The sequence below is a fragment of the Vicugna pacos genome, chromosome 3, assembly GCF_048564905.1.
Source record: "Vicugna pacos chromosome 3, VicPac4, whole genome shotgun sequence".
NCBI classification, from domain to species: domain Eukaryota; kingdom Metazoa; phylum Chordata; class Mammalia; order Artiodactyla; family Camelidae; genus Vicugna; species Vicugna pacos.
This window is the reverse complement of record NC_132989.1, coordinates 6,512,208-6,531,026: the sequence shown is the minus strand read 5'-3', so window position 1 is coordinate 6,531,026 and position 18,819 is coordinate 6,512,208. Positions and strand designations below refer to the sequence as shown.

Here is an 18,819-nt window from a genome sequence, read left to right as displayed (position 1 = left end):
ATATTTGGCTTACAGCATTATGTTAATTCCTGGTGTACAGCATAGTGATTCAGTTGTACATGTATATCCATATTCCTTTTTATAGTCTTTTTCGTTATAGGCTATTACAAGGTATTGAATATAGTTCCCTGTGCTGTACAGAGGGACCTTGTTGTTTGTCCACTTTATATATAGCAGTTAGAATCTGCAAATCCTGAACTCCCAGTGTATCCCTCAACCCTCTCATTTATTTCCCCTGTAACCACAAGTTTATTTTCTATGTCTGTGAATTTGTTTCTCTGTTGTAAAATTGTTTGTTTGCGTCTTGTTTTTAGATGCCACATACAAGTGACATCCTGTTGTATTTTTCTTTCTCTTTCTGACTTATATCAGTTAGTTTGACAGTCTCCAGGTTCAACCATGGTGCTGCCAGAGGCATTATTTTATTCTTTTTTATACAAATGTGTATCCTTTTGAGCTTTTAGATTTCTTATTCATCCTGTTGGAAAGGAAAAAAAATTTTTTCCACCCTCCTGTATTTTGTAGGGAGACTTGCAACTTAAAGTGATAAAAAGTAGGTTCACACACACACACAAATTGTATTTAGATTTATACGGATGGTCACAAAGTAAGTATCTGGGAAATGGCTAAAATTAGGTGCTTGTATTCCCAACCTCAGAAAGGAAACGGAAGCACAAAAGGAGCTTCTACAGAAGAACAAATGGGTTTCCATGGGAATAAAGTAAGTATAAGAAAGTTTGTGATAATCATTGCTTATGCAGATACAAGTGGTAGTTTCCATAATTTGATGGCCACAAAACTCCCCCAGATCTAGGAATTTATGACAGCTTCATTCCCAGGAGTTTCTTCTTTGGGTTGCAGAAGGGAATCTCCAAGAAACCTTTTCCTGAATCTTTTCAATCTCCAATGTCTGTACTTTCAAATATGCTTCCAGTTGACTCCAAGTGTCCCGTTGGGTTTCTTCAATCTTATCTACATAGTCGTATAAAATACTTTCTTCCTAAGAAAACAGATGCTTTTGGAAAATGATTCTTTTTTCCTGCCTCCCTGAAGTCTTCTACTTCATACCTTCTAATTTATTCAGACAGTCCTATAGCATAATAATGTTTTAATTTCTAGTCATTCTTCACACTTCCCAGATTCTTTTGTTTACATCTGTTTATTTCAAATTTACAAAAATTATTTTTATCTTCTTCCTTCCTGCCCTCATTTAACTGATTATCCAGCTGAAATAGAACCACATTCATCCTCCTGTTTCATTTCCACTTTCACTTGTGCCTCCATATTTCTTGTCTTTCTCTTTACTATTCCACTTTGATTCAACATTTTCTCTGGATTTTAGTCTCTTTCTCCTTTATTTCACTATCGTCTCTCCTACTTATTATTTGTTTCACTTTAAACAGTCTCCTCCTATGCTGATTCATTGGCAGACTTAAAATGCCTTGCTTTCATGCTTTTTTGATCCAACAAGTTTTTAGAAACAGCTAGTCAAGTTCAGTCTAACAAAGCAGTTCAGATTGCATGAAATTGTAAATTTTGGTGAGGACTGGCTGTCTGTGGTGTTTGATATTCTGATTTCTAAGGGTTTTATATGATACTACTTTTTGATGTCTTTCTTAACACTTAAAATTTTATCCAAGAAATTCTTCCACGAATGTGAGATTATCTCATAATATTAGCACTATTGTACATTTTATATTTTCTAAAATTTCATGGTGTAGGGAAATAACTTTGTACAAAAGTAAACTTTGTTCCATATTATAATACTTTGCTGTAGAGTCTGAATATGACTTTCAGTGTAGACCATCTTAACATTCCATCTTATAATGATGACAATTATATTCTGTGTTTTTTGGAGTGCTTAGATTTCTTATTCTTGTTCTTTACCACTTATGTTAGAAGCCAAAATGTAACACAAAATGGAACATGATAGTTGATACACTTCTCACATTTCTGATATATCGGAAAATTATATTTGGATTCAGATTTTGTATGTTTGTTCTGTGTGTTGATTAGCTACCTTCCTGAGTTACATCTCCTTTGGTGTTATAACAAGGAGCTTTCTTTTTTTTAAATCATAAATGAATGTTAAATATATATGAATGTGACTTTCTTATTTATGGAAATGATCATGTGCAATTTCCAGCCAGAAGTGAAAGCTCACTGCAGTAAGGAAAACAACTTGATGTATGTTCATTAACATACAGGTTTTGCTTTCTACAGCCTTGTGTATCTGGAAAGGAAGCCAAGAACTAAGAAAGTTTATCTGGGGTTGATTTTCATGGACTATGCAGAAGGAAAATGAAAAATAATCGATTCGGCCACTTTTGCAGGAAACAATTATAATACAGATCATGGACATTTAGGTAAGGAGGGGAGAGTGGCAATAAGAAAGTTATGAAGAGAAAAGAGATTAATATTTTCCAGGTCCTGCTGACGTTATGGTCATAAAACTGTCTCATATAAGGGAATTTAAGAAAGTTTCACTCCCAGAAGTAGCTGTTTTTAGTAATATAAGGGAGGCGACAAGAAGCTTTATCTCTTGCATCTTTTGGATCTGATCTCAAATATCTTTAGTTTTAAATGAGCTTCACGTTATTGGAAATCAGAGAATAAGACAGAGAAAGCTGGAATTATCTGATAGTATGAGAATGAAATGCTTGAAAGTGAAATTAGTGAGTTTCAGTGATTGGTAATGACAACCTCCAAGATGCAAGAAAAAGAGAATGGATGAGGTGAGTGGGGGCAAGATTTCTGAAAGTGAGGAAACAGTCAATGTAAGAGAGGGAGGGTATCAAACATATCATCTGTATGATCCTAGAATCACCAGTATGTCTGTATAATCACCAGGAACATATGAGGAGTTGAGTTGTGGAGTGTCACAGTGAGTCCAGAACTAAAGAGTGGTGTGACATTCGGTCAGAAGGTTACTTCCACAAGGATGCTGATGGACACTAAACTTATAACAAGTGTTTCCAGGCAAGAGTGATGGAGAATTATAGGAAAGGATGCTGGCTATTGAAGAGGACATTCTCCTCGACAAGCCTGGTAGTGTAAGAGGTATGGGAGAAAAGAAATCTCACTACTATAGACGGTTGCAAGAGAACTTACGACCACAGGACGGAGCAATGAGATGAAGGGAATGTTCAGAAAAGAGATGGAGGCTGCCATGAACTGATGTAAGAGCTGATCTGACATTTCTTCAGTGCATTGGAAGGAACTGGAATTTGAGAAGAATGAGGTAAAGGGTCTAAAGGGTCTAGAAAAGGAATTTACATAATTCGATGTTCCTTTGCTACTTTGGGGATGAGATCTGCTTTTGGTGAATGACAAAAACCATGATGTGTCATGTAGAAATGTAATAATATGCTTTGAAATATCTTAATTTCCTGATATTTATGTCAGAAGATGGAATTGCATTCCAAAATTCTAAATGAACTTCAGAGTATTTCCAGAACATAAACAGAATTTCCATAAATCAGAATTACTGTTACACATTAAAACATACACTTTCCACGTAAGGCATATCAATACAAATGTACTCTTTTATGTTAAAATAACTACAAAGTTGTCATTCAGGATACTGAATGCATGTCTCTCAAACTAGATTACAGTGAAGTTTTCACAGATGAGGCATGCTTTGTCTTGACACAAGCATTCCTCTGAAGTGACTTCAAAAATCCTTGGCCTATATCTGAAACTAATTCTAAATTCCTTGAATATTGTTGCAGAGCATTTGCACATCCCACCTCAGGGAGCGATCACACATCGTGTACTTCCCACAGAATCCCATTCTGTTAATGAAGGCTACCAGTCGTCTGTGCTCAGTTTGATGCTGTGCAGGAGCCTATCCGACGCATAAGAGGCCAATGACAACTCCAGTTACAAATGATACTATTTGGGGAATACTCTTTCTCTCTCAATTTGGGGTTGGTTTTATTGGGAATACGTATCTACTGCTGTTAAACATTAATAGCTTTGTATTTCAGTCTCATACAAAGAAGCCCCGAGATTTTATATTCACCCATTTAACGCTAGCAAACTTCATGACAATTATTTCCATAGGGATTCCAGAAATAATAAGTTCCTTTGGAGTAAAAGATTTTCTGGATGACGTAGGTTGTAAGGCAATGCTGTTCACCTACAGAGTCAACCGCGGTGTTTCCCTGTGTACAACGACCTTCCTCAATATTTATCAGGCCGTGATTATCACTCCCAGTAACTCCAGTTGGGCATGGCTGAAACCCAAGATCTCCACATACATTTTTCCTGCCTTCTCTTTTTTCTGGATTACGAACATGCTAATCTATACCTCCCTTGTCAAAGACCCCATTGCCCCCAACAACACCACTGCCATTGGAGAAATATTCTCTCCAACACATTGTATTTGGAGAAGAGGTGAGGAACTTCCGAATGCTGGTTTTCTAGGATCCATGATGGTACGAGATTTCCTGTGTATGATCCTCATGATCTGGAGCAGTCTGTACATGGTAATGCTCCTCCACACACATCGTAAGGCAGTTCAGCATGTGCACAGGCCCAGCCTCTGCCCACGAGCCTCGCCTGAAACAAAGGCCACCCGCACGATCCTGGCAGTGGTCAGCTGCTTTATTCTCTTTTATTGGACCGACAGCTGCCTTTGCATTTATGTAAGTTACAGAAAGCATATAGGAAGCTTCAGTACCATCACTGTTTTTCTCTGCTGTTGTTATCCATCTATCTGTCCATTTCTGGTGATCAAAACTAGTAACAGACAGCTCTTTCTGATGTGTACCTTTGTAAATATGGAAAAATGTACTTCACAAACAGTTTTCCTAAGCGGCTTGAACACCCTCACACAATTCTGTGCCACAAAGGTCGTGTGAGTAGAATTTCTCACCCCATAACTTTAGTAAGGTAAAATTCTAAAGGTGAGTTAGGAATTTTTTCTTTAGCCATTTCTTCAAACCATCCACTTAGGGAACAAACTGCTACAAAGGACAAGGCTCATGGAATGGCATGGCACACAGTTGAGACAGTTGCATGTGGATGGTGCATGTTTTATCTTTTCTACCATGACTTTTAAAAAATTCGTAATTATCATCATTTGGCTATTACCTCGTGGTGTTTACAACAGGCCACCCGAAGATGGGCTACAATGGTATATTGAATATAGTCAGTGAAATTTACTTGGAAACAGCGGATGAAATAAAATTATATTCAAAATCACCCTCTACCCCCTTATGAGAAAGGAAATAAATCTCTCACATAATAGTATTCTCCACATACCAGGAGAATAGTAAGCACCCTTATCACCAGGTTTGGGAATTCTACGCTAACGAAGCTATATAAACAAACTTCGTGCCTTCTTCCTAAATTGCTACTGCAAGCACAAACGCTTTTTCTCTTTTTTTCAAAACAACTTTACAAATAATTGTTTCTCTCTCTATAAATGATACATAAGTGGCTGCTTTAGGCTCTTTCAGAATCTCATGTCTATGAGACCTCTTCATATAAATTAAATTTGTTTTTTTTCCTTGTTTATCTGTCCTGTGTCAACTAATTTTTAAACCAACTGAAAGAACTAAGACGGGTCAAGGGAAAGTTTCCCTCTTCCCCAGTGGTGGTTGTATTTGGCGGGATTCTAGCTGGAGCCCACTCCCTTCCCCTTAAGACTGCAGAAATGAGAGGGACTGTGACCACAGTCTTAGTCTGCAGAAGGTAAAAGTTCTTTACAGGCTAGCCTTTTGGGACTCTTCCGGCAAAATCCAGTGGAAATGAACGTGATAAGCCCTTTTTCTCTATAAGCTTAGATTAGCAGGAGAACACATGGGTGGTTCTGTTCCTTTCTTACAGCAACTATAATAAAAAAATAAGGGGAGAAGGACCAAGATGGTGGAGTAGAAGGATGCTCATAGCTCGTAGCTCACCCTCTCCTACAAATACACGAAGACTAACATCCACACACCCACCCATCCAATCAGACCACCTGCTGAACAGTGACAGAATATCGCTTTCTTCAAAAGACAAAATACAGCAGAAATCTGGGAGGAGAAAGGAAAAAAGAAAGAAAATGAAAAATAGTGCAGGACCGGTCCCGTGGGGAGGAAGTGTCAAAGGAGGAATAGTGCTCAATGGCTGGGTCTCCCCGTCTCCAACGGAGAGGTGAGCAGGAAGCAGGGGGAACCTCCGAGGCTATAATCTGAACAGAATAACCCTTGACCAACAGAACTATATTAAAGGGGAACAAAGGGTCCCCGTGACCCGCAGCCCTAGACGCGACCCACAGCCCTAGACGCGAACCAACAGCAGTGCGACAGGCCAGGCTGCGTGATGGGGCGCAGGACTCGCGCCGACTGTGCAGATGCAGCCCCAGGGGACTGCACTGTGCTGTGCGCTGTGGCTGGGAGGGTGTACAGATCAGAATAGCCTGGGTCCCCCAAAAACACAAAAGAAAAAAGGAAAGCAACACTGCTGGTGTGCCCTGGGGGGAGGGGCTCCGTAACCTGTGTCTCCTCAGACCCGCGGCGCCATTACTGGCGCGTCCTGGGGGGAAGAGCCGTGGGGCGCACACCCAGCCGCCATCTCCTCTGGCGCGCAGCGCCCGGCCGGAGGCGGGGTGCAAACCTGGACCCGTACCTTGGGGCTCCGCAACCTCGTAGACGGGACTGAGGCTTGTTACAGCCCCAGGCAGAGGGGACTGTTCTTCCCGGGGGTCTCTGTGAACTCCGGCTCGAGGACAGAGGAACCAGGAGCGGAGCTGCGGCACAGAGCAGGGGCGAGGGCTGGGGCGGCCACTCGCTCCGAGCCTGCCTGCGGAGCGCGGACCTGGGGCGGCGCGGGGAGCGGCCCCGCGCCGGGGAGCGTCTGCCCACCTACCGTGCAGCGCGGCGCCTTCGGGACACGGCGTCAGGCGCGGGCGCGGCCCGCCCGCTGACTGGCACTGGGAGCAGCGCGCACCCGCGGCGCGACTCGAGGGCCGATGGGAACCAGCGAGCCGAGTCTGCGCAGCAGGGCGAGGGCGGGAGCGGCGCCAACCACAGCACAGAATGGAGGCTGCGCTCAGTCCCCGGCGCGGGCTCTGCCCAACACAGCACGGCCACAGCCCCAGCAAAGGGATAACGGACAAAAAGCACAGAACCCATAATTAAGAAGCATCTCTTGGCAAAATGATTAAGGGCGTACAGTCTCCAGGGGAACACATCCACTTTTTTTTCTTTTCTTTTTTCTTATTTTTTAAGTTTTCTCAATTTTTTATTTTTAATTTTTTATATCCCTTTTAAATTGTTCTTTTAAAATATTTTTATTAATTAAAAAAAATTTGTCTCAATTTGATTTTTACTTCTCTTTGTTTTGTTCTTATGTTATAGATTACACTGTTTTCAAATCGTTTTACTTTTAATTTGTAAAAAATTTGTCTCAACTTGGTTTTTATTTTTCTTTTTTTTTTGTACTTCTGTATTGATTATACTCTGTTTTCAAATCTTTTTTTTTCTTCTAAATTTTTTTAGTTTTATTTCTGCATCTGCTTTAGATAAACAAACAAACACCTTCGGGACCACAGTAGATAACTGATACTTCATAACCCACAGTGCCTGAGAGATATAAGTAAAATGAAGAAGCAGAGGAACCACTCCCAATTAAAAGAACAAGAGAAATCCCCTGAAAGAATGATCAATGAAATAGACCTTGATAGTCAACTAGATCATGATTTCAAAAAAGGAGTGATCAAAGTAATGAAGGAACTTAAGGAGATTGTGATAGAGACAGAGAATATGTCAAAAAGGAAATTGAAATCATGAAGAGGAGTCCATTAAAATTGGAAAATTCATTTGCTGAGCTAAGGGCTGTAAAAAGTAGGCTAGATAATGCAGAGGAACGAACAAGTAACTTTGAAGACAGGACAACACAAGTCACCCAACCAGAACAGCTGAAAGAAAAACTAATAAAAACCAATTAAAACAATTAAGGAACCTATGGGATAATATAAAGCTTGCCAACCTATGCATAATAAGGGTCCCAGAAGGAGAAGAGAGAGCAAAGGGGATGGAAAAGGTATTTCAAGAAATCATGACCGAAAACTTTGCAAACCTAAAGAAGGAATCAGATACAAGGACAGGAAGCACAGAGGGTCCCAAACAATAAGAACCCAAACAGACTTACACCAAGAAATGTTATAATCACGATGGCCAGGGTTAAGGATAAAGAAATGATTCTAAATGCAGCAAGAGGAAAAAGAAGAGTTAGTTACAAGGGAACCCCCATAAGGCTTTCAGCTGATTTCTCTACACAAACACTGCAAGCCAGAAGGGAGTGGAAAGATATATTCAAATTCCTGAATGAAAAAAAAAGATGCAACCTAGGATACTTTATCCAGCTAGTCTATCCTTTAGAATAGAAGGAGAGATAAAGAACTTCACAGACAAGCAAAAACTGAAAGACTTTAGCAACACTAAACCTATACTAAAAGAAATATTGAAAGGTCTACTCTAGAAAAGAAGCAGGATGCTACAGAAAGGAGAAAACCATAATTGGAAAGGTGATAACTATAATGAATTACAACAGAATAAACATGAAACTGTAAAAGAGGACATCTAAATCATTAAGGGTGGAGGAGGGGAGCAAGAAAATATAGAATTTTTTCTTTCCTTTTTTTTTTTTTTGTTCTCAGTAGGATGGGTATGAGCTTATATTACTATCAGTTTAAAACAAATAGGTATAGTAATGGGTTAATATACATACCAAACAGGGTAACCACAAACCAAAAGCTTATACTAGAGTCAAAAAAACTAAAAAGAAACCAAGATACTACAAAGGAAAATTATCAAATCACAAAAAGAGAAAGAAAGGAATAAAGAGGAAATACCAAGTCAACTGCAAAACTAAGTTCAAAATGGCAATAAACACACATCTATCAATAATTACCATAAATGTCAATGGACTAAATGCTCCAATAAAAGACATAGAGTGGCATACTGAATAATAAAACAAGAACCTACCATATGCTGCATACAAGAGACCCACTTTATGGAGAAGGACACACGTAGACTGAGAGTGAGAGGATGGAAAAAGATATTCCATGCAAATGAAAATGATAAGAAAGCAGGAGTAACAATACTGATTTCAGACAAAATAGGCTTTAAAACAAAGGCAATAAAGAAAGATAAACAAGGGCATTATATAATGATTAAAGGAGCAATACAAGATGAAGATATTATACTTGTTAACATATATCACCCGATATAGGACCACCTAAATACATAAAGCAAATACTAACAGATATAAAGGGAGAAATTGATGGGAACACAATCATAGTAGGAGACTTTAACACTCCATTAACATCACTGGACAGATCTTCAAGACAGAAAATTAACAAGGAAACAGAGAAATGAAATGAAACAATAGGACAGTTAGACTTGGTTGATAATTTCAGAAGATTACATCCCCCCAAAATAGAGTATACATTCTTTCCAAGTGCACACGGAGCATTTTCTAGGCTATGTTATGTACTTGGGCACAAAAGAAGCCTCAACAAATTTAAGAGGATAGAAATGATTTCAAGCACCTTTTCTGAACACAATGCCATGAAACTAGAAATCAACTACAGAAAAACAAAGGAAAAAAAAACCAGCATGGAGATTAAACAACATGCTACTAAAAAATTAATGGGTCAACAGTGAAATCAAAGAAGAAATTTAAAAATACTTCAAGGCAAATAACAATGATGGAAAGATATCCCATGTTCTTGGATTGGAAGAATTAATATTGTTAAAATGGCCATACTACCCAAAGAAATCTATTGATTTAATGCAATACCTATCAAATTATCCAGGGCATTTTTCACAGAACTAGAACAAATAATCCTAAAATTTGTATGCAATCACAAAAGACCCAGAAATTGGCACAGCAATATTGAAGAAAAAGAATGAAGCTGGAGGAATAACCCTCCCAGACTTTAGACAATGCTACAGAGCTACAGTAATTAAAACAGCATGCTACTGGTACAAAAACAGACATATGGAACAATGGAACAGAATAGAGAGTCTAGAAATAAATCCACAGACTTTTGGTCAGTTAATCTTTGACAAAAGAGGCAAGAATGTATAATGGTGTAGAGTCTCTTCAGCAAATGGTGTTGGGAAAACTGGACATTTAAATCAGTGAAGTTAGAATGCTCCCTCACACCATACACAAAAATAAACTCAAAATGGCTTAAAGACTTAAACATAAGACAAGATGCTATAAACCTCTTAGAAGAAAACATAGGCAAAATATTGTCCGACATAAATCTTCCAATGTTCTCCTAGGGCAGTCTACCCAGCCAATAGAAATAAAAGCAAAAATTTTAAAATGATGCCTAATTAAACTTACAAGCTTTTGCACAGCAGAGGAAACCATAAGCAAAACAAAAAGACAACCTACAGAATGGGAGAAAATATTTGCAAAAGATGAGACTGACAAGGGCTTAATTTCCAGAATATATAAACAGCTCATACAACATAATAAGAAAAAAACAAAAAAACCAATCCAAAAATGGGCAGAAGACCTAAATAAGCAATTCTCCAATGAAGACATATAAATGGCCAATAGATACATGAAGAAATGCTCAATACCACTAATTATCAGAGAAATGCAAATAAAAAATACAGTGAGGTATCATCACACACCAGTCAGAATGGCCATCATTAAAAAGTCCACAAATGATAAATGCTGGAGAGGGTGTGGAGAAGAGGAAACCCTCCTACACTGTTGGTGGAAATGTAGTTTGGTGCAGTTGTTATGGAAAATGATATGGAGATGCATCAAAAGACTGAAAATAGACTTACCACATGATCCAGCAATCCCACTCCTGGGCATATATCCAGAGAGAACTTTAATTCAAAAACATGCATGCACCCCAATGTTCATGGCAACACTATATACAATAGCCAAGACATGGAAGCAACCAAATGTCCATCAACAGATGATTGGATAAAGAAGCTGTGGTTTATTTATACAGTGGAATACTACTCAGCCATAAAAAAGAATAAAATAATGTCATTTGCAGCAACATGGATGGACCTGGAGATTGTCATTCTAAGTGAAGTAAGCCAGAAAGAGAAAGAAAAATACCATATGATATTATTTATATGTGGACTCTAATAAAAAAGGCAATGAACTTATTTACGAAACAGAAAGACTCAGACGTAGAAAATAAACTTATACTTACCTAGAGTGGAGGGTATGGGAAGGGATAAATTGGGAGTTCAAGATTTGCAGATACTAACTACTATATATGATATAGATAAACAACAAGTTTATACTGTATAGTACAGGGAGCTGTATCCAAAATTTTGTAGTAACCTATAATGAAAAAGAATATAAAAATGAATATATGTGTGTATATATATGACTGAACTATTATGCTGTACACCAGAAACTGACACAACATTGTAAACTGACTACACTTCAATATAAAATTAATTAATTTAAAAAAAAGAAAGAAATCAGAGGAATGTTAGACATGGGTGAAGACTCCATGCACCCAAATGAATCTTCTCTCTCTTTACTGTTCTGACTCGGGTCATGTTTGATGAGGTACATCTGGGCATCAAGATGCAGGAGTAAGTTTTAAGAGAGAGGTTATCTACATTCTTGTACATACCAAAGGATGGAGATTGAATGAAGATGGATGTGACTAGTGCTGAATATTTCCTAGAGTCTTTTCCTGCTGCTTAGTGTCCTGGTGTCACATCAGGTCTCTGAGCCATCATCCCCACCCAATACGTGCTCATCCCTACCCTCCAATACACAGACACACAGACCCACAGACACACAGACACACACACACACACACACACACACTACCACCTCCATGAGGATATCAGTCTTCTTTTTTGATGCTGGTTCTGAGATGGGTGTATCTGACCCTTCCTTTCTTCAAGTAAAGTAACTCCCCAACCTGAACTATCTCCTAAGTAAGCACCCAACCCGCTGATGAATTTCCTGTTAATTTCAATTATAAATGATACCATCTAAAACCAATCATATTTTTAAAAATAAAATGATATAAAGTTCCGGAAATGTTTTTAAAATCTACAGTAAGCAGTTTTTCCAGGTGTTCACTGAAATCTCTAAGTTCTTGTACTTTCTCCTTCGTTTATTAAATCATCCTTTAATTCTTCTCTTGAGAGCCAATCCTACACAATCTCTTCTCTCCCAAGTCTCCCTCTCTTTTCAGGAGATAAGCCCCCACTTTAAGTATTTCATGCACCATTATTTCCATCCCAAACCCCCACTTAGGAGGTTAAGCAGGCTAAGAACAGAAGGCAGAATTTCAAATTCCAGCCCTGTGGGCTCTCAAAGACAAAGGAGACCTGCCAAGGTGTTAATATTGTGTTCCACATGGAAAGTCACCTATGACTTCCTCTCTCAGTTGAGTAATTGAGGGACATTTTGAATCACTCAGTGACTCTGGCATGGTACAGGGACTCAAGATCTCCAATGATCAATTAGCCACTGCCATGGGTGTAGGTTCCCATGGAGATGGCATTTGCCTCCAGCATTACCTAACTTGCAAACACAATGGCTGTACGTGCCCAACTGTTCCAGTGGTCTCTTAAAATTACCTAGCTGTGGGATATGTTCCTCTTAATGCAATTGAGAGGCTATTTTTCTGCATGCCAAATGAAAGAATAACACATTAATCACAAAATAATTTTATTAAATTCTGTCCTGCTAGTTCAAATAATCCTTTTTTTTTCCATTAGGTTAATTCATATGTTTGAATAGTTTGAACCTTGATATAACAGGATTGTCATATGCCCAACATTTAGGAGAAAAACTATGTGCTCCATGCAGATTGTTGGTTAGTTCCTTGAGCTACTAAATATAAAAATTTGGATTCTTAGGTAGTAGCTAGGTGGGTGGGATTTGAAATATGATGGGCCAGATTCAAATCCTGGCCCTCCATTGAATACCTAAATAAATTGAATGATGTCACACAAAGTAGTAATCTAAACTTTAGTCTCTTGATCAGTAAAACTGATAAGGGGGAGTAATGTCTGTACTTTATGCTGTAAGAATTAAATGTGACATTGTATTGATACATTTTATGTATATCATATAACATGGTGCTTGAACTGTAATAAAGATTCAAAAAAATGAGAACTATGATTATAGGATATATTGGCTTTATGCAGGGAAAAAATACTTTCTCTAGCCAAAGAATGTGTAACTCAGAAGAATTCAGAACCCTGACTGGAATAGACTAAAGCAAAATCATGAAGTATGTTAAGCTCGCCTTTGATTCTCTCCCATCAACCTTTCGTGGCAGCCTCTATCTTTCCTATTAAAAATTCACTCCTAAAAAGGAGAGTTGGCAGGGTGTAGCAGCAAGGGCTGGACTTAGGACGGCAGAAATGCGGATCTCAGCCTCACTTCATATGTGAACTTGGAAAAGTTACATAAACTTTGGGAATCTTGGTTTCACCATAGATAAATAGAGACTACAACGAAACTCTCACAGTGATGCTGTGATGAGTAATGGTAATTTATGCAAAAGAGCTTTTAAAAGATGAAACAAATATTAGTTTCTACTATTTGAATAAAAGATGATTGACTCAATGTGAAAAATCACTGAGACTGTCAAAGGTTATCAGCAAAGATATCTGCCCTTTGACGTGAAAGCGTCATTTGAGTATACAGGATGGGAGGGCAGTGCTGGAATTTCGAGTGTCCACTGCCTCTCCCTCTTGCCCTAGAGTCTCCTGACCTGCCCACCACTGCCTACCTCTTTCTCCTTTTTTTTTGTCAGTCCCTCTTATCCTTTCTTCTTTCCTATATCACTTCCTCTTGGCTCATTATTTTTATAAACATTTCTCCTCTCAAATGGAAAAGATCTTGTCCCTGACACCAGTTAGCATGACCGAGACCCTTGGTGCTGATGACACGATGATACTTCTCGTTACTCAGTGCTGTCCTAATGGTTTTGCCTCCTCCTTTAAACAGGTGAATGACATCCGTGTCAGAGAATATACATGCTCCACGAAGTACCTCTGTTCATGATCTCTTTATTTGTTCCAAGTTTTATAGAATGGTAACCATCAAAAGAGACCTTAGAAATGGCCCTGAGATGTGAGGGGACATGTCCAGGGTCACAGCTGATTAGAAGAGCAGTGGTAAACTCGTGCCTTCGCCCTTTGAGCACAGAGCCATCTACATTGCAGCACACTAGGAATCAGTGACTTTGGAAAAGTTGTTGTCATTGCAATCAAGTCTTCTTTCACACACAGACTTGCTGAGAACGCGGCCCCACTCTCCACAAGTGGCCACAGTACATCTTTTCCCCAACTTCATTCCTTTGGAAAGTTCTGATACAAATCATACTTACTCCCCTTCTGCACAATATTAATATACGTTGATCTGGAAAGAGTTCTGAGAGATCGCCACTTCACCTGGAAAACAAGGAAGGCATTAAAACTATAACCTATGGAGGACTATTTCCCATTGACCAACTCCCCTCCAAGGAAGAGGACGGGCCCCATGATCTGAGAGCCATGACAGACAATTGCATTGGTCCTCCTTTCCTGTCCTACCCTGAGTATCTGCCTCTTCTTAGTACCTTCCTCAGAGCCCTCTTCACATCCTTGTTCCTTAGGGTATAAATCAGAGGATTGAACATGGGAGTAATTATGGTATAAAAAAGGGCAACAAATTTCCCCTCACTCTCAGAATAACTGTGCATGGGTTGGAGGTATGTATGGATGGCTGAGCCATAAAAAAGGGAAACCACCAGGTGGTGGGAGCCACAAGTTCTGAAAGCCTTTCTTCTCCCAGTCATTGATTGACCCTCAGCACCACCTGAACAATGTACACATAAGAGCCCAGAGTTCGCGCTGCTGGAACAACCAACACTATGGCTCGAGCCACAAACATCTTGGATTCTGCCCCTTTTGTGTCCCCACAGGCCAGCTTCAGAAGTACAGGCAACTCACAGAAGAAGTGGTTCAGGAGCTGGAGGCCACAGAGAGGCATGACCGTCAGGAGGCCTGTCTGAATCAGAGGGTTCATGAAGCTCCCAAGCTAGTAAATAGCCAGGGTCTTGCAGAGGAGAGGGTGCATGATGGCTGCTGTAGTGGAGAGGATGACAGACAGCAGCCCAGCGGTCCAAGGCCATCACCACAAGGAGCACACACTCAGGGGCTCCCAGAACAGGGCAGATGGAGAGCTGGGCCGCACACCCTCTATAGGTGATGGTCCGGTCAGGTCCATGAAGGTTGACCAGAAGCTGGGGCACAGTGCTGTTGGTATAGCAGAGGTCAAGGAAGGAGAGGTGGCAGAGAAAGAAATACACGGGCATGCGCAACTGAGGTTCCAGGAGGGAGAGACTGATGGTGGTGGTGAGAGAGTTAGGGAGTAGGAAATTGAAATAAAGGCAAAAAAATTGGCTCCAGTTGAGGCCAATCTGAGAAGCCCATTAAAATGAAGCTTACCCCCAAACTGGTGCTGAAACTTCCCATAGCTTTTCACCTGTTCAAATAGCAGAAGACAACTTAATGCTTCTTATGAAAAACAAGGATTTAAAAAATTTTCACAATTGTCTCTGTATACTCTTAAGTCATTTATTTTATTATCTATTTTTCTATTAAGCTCCATTCTGTCCAAACTCCTACTCTTTAGAGTGAAGATCACTAACTTAGGGATGCTGTGACTTCCATTTCATTTGAACTGCAGTCCTGTTTCCTGCTGGTTCTGTGACTTCAGCCAGGCCACTCAGTTCTTTGGATCTGATGTCTCTCGTCTGCAAGTAGAGGACACCTACTCCCTCCCTCACAGCATTGAGGTTAGGATGAAATTCAGTGATGTGGAAACTGCTTTTAATGGAATATTACTCAGCCATAAAAACAGACAACGTAACGCCATTTGCAGCAACATAGATGCTCCTGGAGAATGTCATTCTAAGTGAAGTAAGCCAGAAAGAGAAAGAAATATACCATATGAGATCGCTCATATGTGGAATCTAGAAAAAAAAAACCCAGAAACAAAGCATAAATACAAAACAGAAACAGACTCACAGACACAGAATACAAACTTGTGGTTGCCAGGGGGGTGGAGGGTGGGAAGGGATAGACTGGGATTTCAAAATTGTAGAATAGATAAGCACGATTATACTGTATAGCACAGGGAAATATATACAAGATCTTATGGTAGCTCACAGAGAAAAAAATATGACAATGAATATATATATGTTCATGTATGACTGAAAAATTGTGCTCTACACTGGAATTTGATACAACATTGTAAAATGATTATAAATCAATAAAAAATGTTAAAAAAAAAAAGAATCTAAGGTGCAGCAAGGTAGTATGAGTATTACATGCTGCTTTCTTTTGCTCCTTTCCTTGGTCTATCAGGTAGTCTGTTTCTATAAATTAGGATCCAGAGCTAACCAGGCTGAAATCACAAGTTTGACCTCTGACTGCTCACTTGCTTCCCTCTGCTCCACCAATACGCTCAGCGCACCGGTCCTAGAAGTCCTGCTCATGACCGGCTGCCATCTGTTGAAAAGAACCAAGAAAAGTGTAAATCCATCCTTTCGGGGAAAAACCAACTAGCAACAAGTATGCTCCTTGTGATGACTTGTGATGCCAAGAATACCCTCCTCTTTCTTCTCCAGCTGGTTAAATCCATTCCTCAACTCCTCAAAAGCCCAGTTCTCTGTGACAGTTGCTCTATAGCACTTGTCACACTCATTGAATTTTTTAAAATTGTCTTTGTCCCTCTCTGAGTTGTGAGCTCCTAATATTTATTTCTTCCTGTATGGGATACAAAAGGCGCTCAACGAATGTTACTTTTATTCTTGGCATGGTAGTAAATGTTAAATTAATTTTGTTAAATGAAACATACGACTCTTCCTTCAATCTCAAGGAGATTCATTTCTTCTAAGAAACCGCATGTTACTAATACACTCTGACGAACTATGAAGCAAGCTATGTATGAAAAGTTGCTCTCCTTTGGAGTTTATTTCTTGTGCTAAAAATCTAAACAGGATTATTTAAAAATAATGTCAGAAGACAAAGAAGAAACTGGTGATCAAAAGTAGCCTAGCGTATGCTGAATGTGAACAATATTTGCCAAATTAACTTATTTTTCTTTTTGTTAAGTCTACTGAACTGAGCATCATCCGTGGATCAATGCTGGATCAGTGACTTCAGCAGCATATCTGGATGCCACCCTTGATGTTCTTGTGGAAAATAGAGAGAAAGTGTGAATTAGTAATATCAAAGTGTTAAACCACGGGTAGGTTAACCAACACAACAATCCTGTTTTTTTTCTTTTTTTTCCAAATTCTATAAAATTTATTTAGCCTTGTATATTTTTATATTTAGTAGCTTATATAAATGCAAATAAAAATTTTAATTGGTCAAAAATGGCAGTGAGGGTGAGTAAGGGACAGACATCTTCAGTCTTCCTATTCACGGTCCGTCATATTCCCTTTTGGAAACTCCTCCTCCACTGGCCTCCATGATACACTCTCTCTTCATTTTCTTCTGTCCGCTTAATCTACTCAAGTTTACTCTCCTTTGATGGTTCCTCTTCCTTCAATCAGTGGCTTACATAGTATCTTTCCCTGGAAACTTTACAGGGCTCTCTCCTCACTTTACACACGCTCTCCAGGGACCCAGCTCAAGGGTCCATCTACCGCTCATGACCTCCAGACAGTGACTCTGAACCAAGATTGCTCTCCAGAACTTCACAGAGAGGTGAGGAAGATATTCTTTTTAGAAATTGTACAGAGGCCTTGGAGTATAAATGTGAATATAGGAACTTACTAATTTTCAACAAGGCATAAGTTGATAGAAAAAAGAACAGAAGTGAAGCGAATGTACACCAGAGGCCCTACAAGGGGGGAAGTGTAAACAAGACAGGACGTGCTTGGAGAAAAGGGATATGAAGGATGAACCAAAGGAAGAAAAAGAATCTAGGAAAAAACCAGGGTCGTTAGCTCAGTTTGGGGAGAGAGGCGTTGGAACCACACGTGTGTGCCATCTGACTGGGTGCAGAGCTGCCCGAGTGTAGACTGGGACCTGATGTCCATCTCTTTGGGCCCCAGGAAAAGGAAACAGTATCACAAGGACAAGTAAGCCAGACAAGCTGTTCCAGGTGAAGCTTCACCCAAGACTTTGATAAAATCCCCAGGTTTGGGGCCATGGGGCTCAGGTCTACAGTTTCAGAAATTTGACTTTCCTGAGTCATTTCTTAAAATTTAAATAAACTATTTTTATAAATTAAAAACAAACGAACAAACAAGTAACTAGTCTGAGAAATCAGTTCAACTGGAACTCCGTAAGAGACTTCACAGATTTAAATCCCAGTACCTGACAATTCGCCCGGCTGTCAGCAGAGGGCAGCCCTGCCCAACGAAAACCAAGTTCAGACGCGCAACTTGCCGCATAAGCCAAGAATCGAGACAGTTAATCTGGGCAGTGGGGTTATGGATGCACTTTATTTTTTAAATTTTTCCACATTTTACAAAAGCTACACAATGAGCATTATATTACTTATATGAACAGAAAAAAAGTTATTTAAAAATAAGATATTCTGCAACTTTCTGTCAAATGGTACAGAAAATTATATATTTGCTATATGGAAAAGTATGAATTATTGCATTATCTCAGTGGGAGAAATATGAGTCTTCTTGGTACTGGTCTTTCAACTTCTGTATGGGTTTGAAAATTTTCACAATTAAAACCTTGGAGATTATTTTGAATATAAATTTTTTTAAAGTTTTGGGAGGAAAAAAGATACTCATATCTCTTAATTCAAGGACCACTTTTCTCTCAATAATAGAACCAGTCT

At 39.4% G+C, this 18,819-nt stretch overlaps 1 protein-coding gene and 1 long non-coding RNA gene across 2 annotated transcripts in view; both read right to left on the bottom strand.

Annotated features, from left to right (window-relative positions):
- LOC140691009 (uncharacterized) overlaps positions 1–6,946 on the bottom strand; it is a 73,419-nt gene extending 66,473 nt beyond the window's left edge. Inside the window, exon 1 of the long non-coding RNA XR_012066457.1 lies at positions 6,859–6,946. This is a non-coding gene — a long non-coding RNA (uncharacterized lncRNA). The remainder of the gene's footprint in view (positions 1–6,858) is intronic.
- Positions 6,947–14,551: 7,605 nt separating this feature from the next.
- OR2Y1 (olfactory receptor family 2 subfamily Y member 1) lies at positions 14,552–15,479 on the bottom strand. Its single transcript, XM_015245755.3, is given in 5 exon segments — positions 14,552–14,805; positions 14,808–15,090; positions 15,092–15,363; positions 15,366–15,401; positions 15,404–15,479. Coding segments are annotated over 5 exon segments (921 nt in total).
- Positions 15,480–18,819: the final 3,340 nt, after the last annotated feature.